At 38.4% G+C, this 2,729-nt stretch overlaps 1 protein-coding gene across 1 annotated transcript in view; it reads right to left on the bottom strand.

Moving 5' to 3' along the window:
* The window catches only part of LOC110038945 (inositol 2-dehydrogenase/D-chiro-inositol 3-dehydrogenase-like), a gene marked incomplete at its 3' end in the record, with an annotated part of 14,973 nt that extends 13,771 nt beyond the window's left edge, over positions 1 to 1,202 (bottom strand). Inside the window, exons 1-2 of the mRNA XM_020743878.1 lie at positions 925 to 1,202; positions 661 to 831 (exon numbers count right to left, since the gene is read on the bottom strand). Of these exons, the coding sequence (XP_020599537.1) occupies positions 661 to 831; positions 925 to 1,104 (351 nt within the window). The remainder of the gene's footprint in view (positions 1 to 660; positions 832 to 924) is intronic.
* Between the last annotated feature and the right edge of the window lie 1,527 nt (positions 1,203 to 2,729).

Below are 2,729 nucleotides of genomic sequence, written 5' to 3'. Positions count from 1 at the left end.
TATACCTGTTGGAGTCACTACTGTTCTATTGCCAGCTGAAGAAAAATTTCGCAGCTTCGGATGCTTGCAGCTAGGGTTTTTGGAAGAAATATTTCTTCGGGTTTGTGTTTGGTTTCGATGTACTTCTCCATTATACATCTGTCCTAAATTTTATTATTCTTATATAAGTTATTAATAAATATAAGTTATGACATCTAAATAAATTGTTTTTGTTCTATAACACACAAATAACAAACTAATAATACACAAATAACATACTAATAACACATAATAACACACTAATAACCCATAATAACACAATTATACACTCCTAGCCCGCGGTATAACAAATGAAGAATATTCAATGCATGTTATACCGCAAGATATAACGTCGCCCACGTGTTATACATCTATCCTATAATACTACCCTAGCCCGCGATATAACACGTGAGGAATATTCCCCGCGTGTTATACCGCGAGTTATACCGCCTCACCATGTGTTATCACCATGTGTTATACAACTACCTTATAACACTCGGGCTAGGGGAGTGTTATACAGCTGCCCTATAAATCTTGGTAAATTTGTATATAGTTGCTGCACTAGTAAAAATCCCAATATAAAACTGTAATTAATGTATCTAATTCAAAAATAAAGGAACACATCAATATATCACAAATCACCTTTTTGCAATCCTGTACAGTAGTGCACAGGGGCTTCTCCACCAAAACATGATGAGGTCTTGGATGATTAATAATATCCATAAGTATTTCAAAATGAGTCATGTTTGGAGATGCTACGACCACCACATCGCACAGCCCACTGTCAAGCAACTCTCGGTGTCCCGGAAACACCTAAAACAAGTTTCTCCGATCACACACCAGCTTACTTAAACAGCAAATACGAAGTTTTAAGCAATCCAAGATAAAACAGGTCAGCCAGAATACCTGGAGAGGAGGGAGCTGCAAAGAATGGGCAAGGTCGACTGCAAGGTCGAGGGAAGGAGGATGGGGATCGCCGACAGAGGTGAGAACGGCGCCCTCGCCGCGGAGGTAGGAAAGATTAAACATGTGTTCCCTCCCCATCATTCCCACGCCGATGATGCCGTACCTCACCACTCTCTCCATCTCTCCGATCGCGGAGGATTTTCCGGACACAAACCAGATTGGAAGAATTTTAATCAGCAATCTCCAGAAAATGGTGTTTCCGGTGAGTAAAAAAGAGCTCGGATAAATAAGCGATGAAAATATGAATGATACTGTTTGGGACAAGAAGCTGGTTTGCCACTAGCTGGTTTGCCACTAGCGGTTGGTCCTGATAATCTGAGCACCTGATTCGAATAAGCTGGCTGATTATTTGGCTTTTGCGTTTGGAAAACACCTTATTCTACATAAATGAACACTCTGCTCCTGCTTTGGATAACTTGTTTAGCAGTTTGTTTGCCCCTGTTTTGGATAAGTTGTTTAGCAGTTTGTTTTGTGCGTTTTGTAAACAGCTTGTTCGTAGATTTTTTTAGTTGAATGAATAATCTGTTATGCAGAATTTGTTATTTTCTCAAATGTCAAGACATAAAAATGCAAAGGAGTTGAATTACATTTATATAACTTAAAAAGTTCTGATTACATCAAATAAGCTAGTGGCATATATGAAAGTGAAGTACAGATTCACACACTAATATGGATTATAATGAGACAAAAAAAGGGAAAACATAACATGTTAAAATTACAAGGAAAAAATGATAATATTGACTTTAAAATGTAAAAACATATCATGAGGAATGTTGCCCGATTATGATACCTCAGAACCCCGAGCAAAGATGTCCGAATGCGATATCGTAGAAACGGAAGCACTCGAACCACATGCAGTGTTCTCCCGTTGTGATACTGTCGAACTCCGAGGAGCTATTTCCAATTGGGATATCGTATACTATCGACCCACCTGAAAAATTTGCAGTCTTCCGGATCGTGTCTCCACCGCAGACACCTGTAGAATTATCATCCGTAGCTATGTGTCTGTCGTGACGTGAGTAGCAAGGACGGCAACCCGCATCTGCACATATTTGGCCAAACTTCCCTGAATACCTGGAGCTCATTGTCCTGCAATTATTAAAAAAAGAGTAGATTAGTCAAAAACTAAAGGAAATAAAGAAACTCAACTTACCAAAGTGCGGAAGCAATGGTTGCCCGCAACAAAGTTCTTTGGCCATCTAAGCTGCTCCACAGTTATCTCAAAAAAATTAATAGACATAAAAAGTATAAAAACAAGATAAATAAAATATAAATTCAATGCAACATGTAAGCTCATTTTGTACTCATGAACAGGTATGTCGAAATAAACAAGTATGCCGAAGCAAATAAGCAATGTCATAAAAAGTCTTATATTAGTCTTATATAAGCATAAAGATTCCAACAATCCTCTCATATAAATTCCCATATAGATTCTAACAAAATTTCCAACATAAGCCACATGAAATATAACCGCATGTGGTCATCCAAGCTGCTTCAAAGAGATGCACCTTGCATCCAACAAATTCCGTTACCAACAAATTCTTTTCCCAACATAACCCACAAACAAACCCATAACTCCTAACAAATTATTTTTCATACTCGAAAGAAATACAGAAGGCAGCGGTTGCCCTGAAAGAAGGGTCATCCAAGCTGCTTCAAATAGAGACACAATCCATCTAGTGTCGATAACCAAACAGCGAAAGACCCAATAGCAGTTACTATGGCAGCCATAAAAGAACCCACAA

The sequence above is a fragment of the Phalaenopsis equestris genome, unplaced genomic scaffold (genome assembly GCF_001263595.1).
Source record: "Phalaenopsis equestris unplaced genomic scaffold, ASM126359v1 Scaffold234454, whole genome shotgun sequence".
Lineage (NCBI taxonomy): Eukaryota > Viridiplantae > Streptophyta > Magnoliopsida > Asparagales > Orchidaceae > Phalaenopsis > Phalaenopsis equestris.
This window is presented reverse-complemented; position numbering and strand designations above follow the sequence as displayed.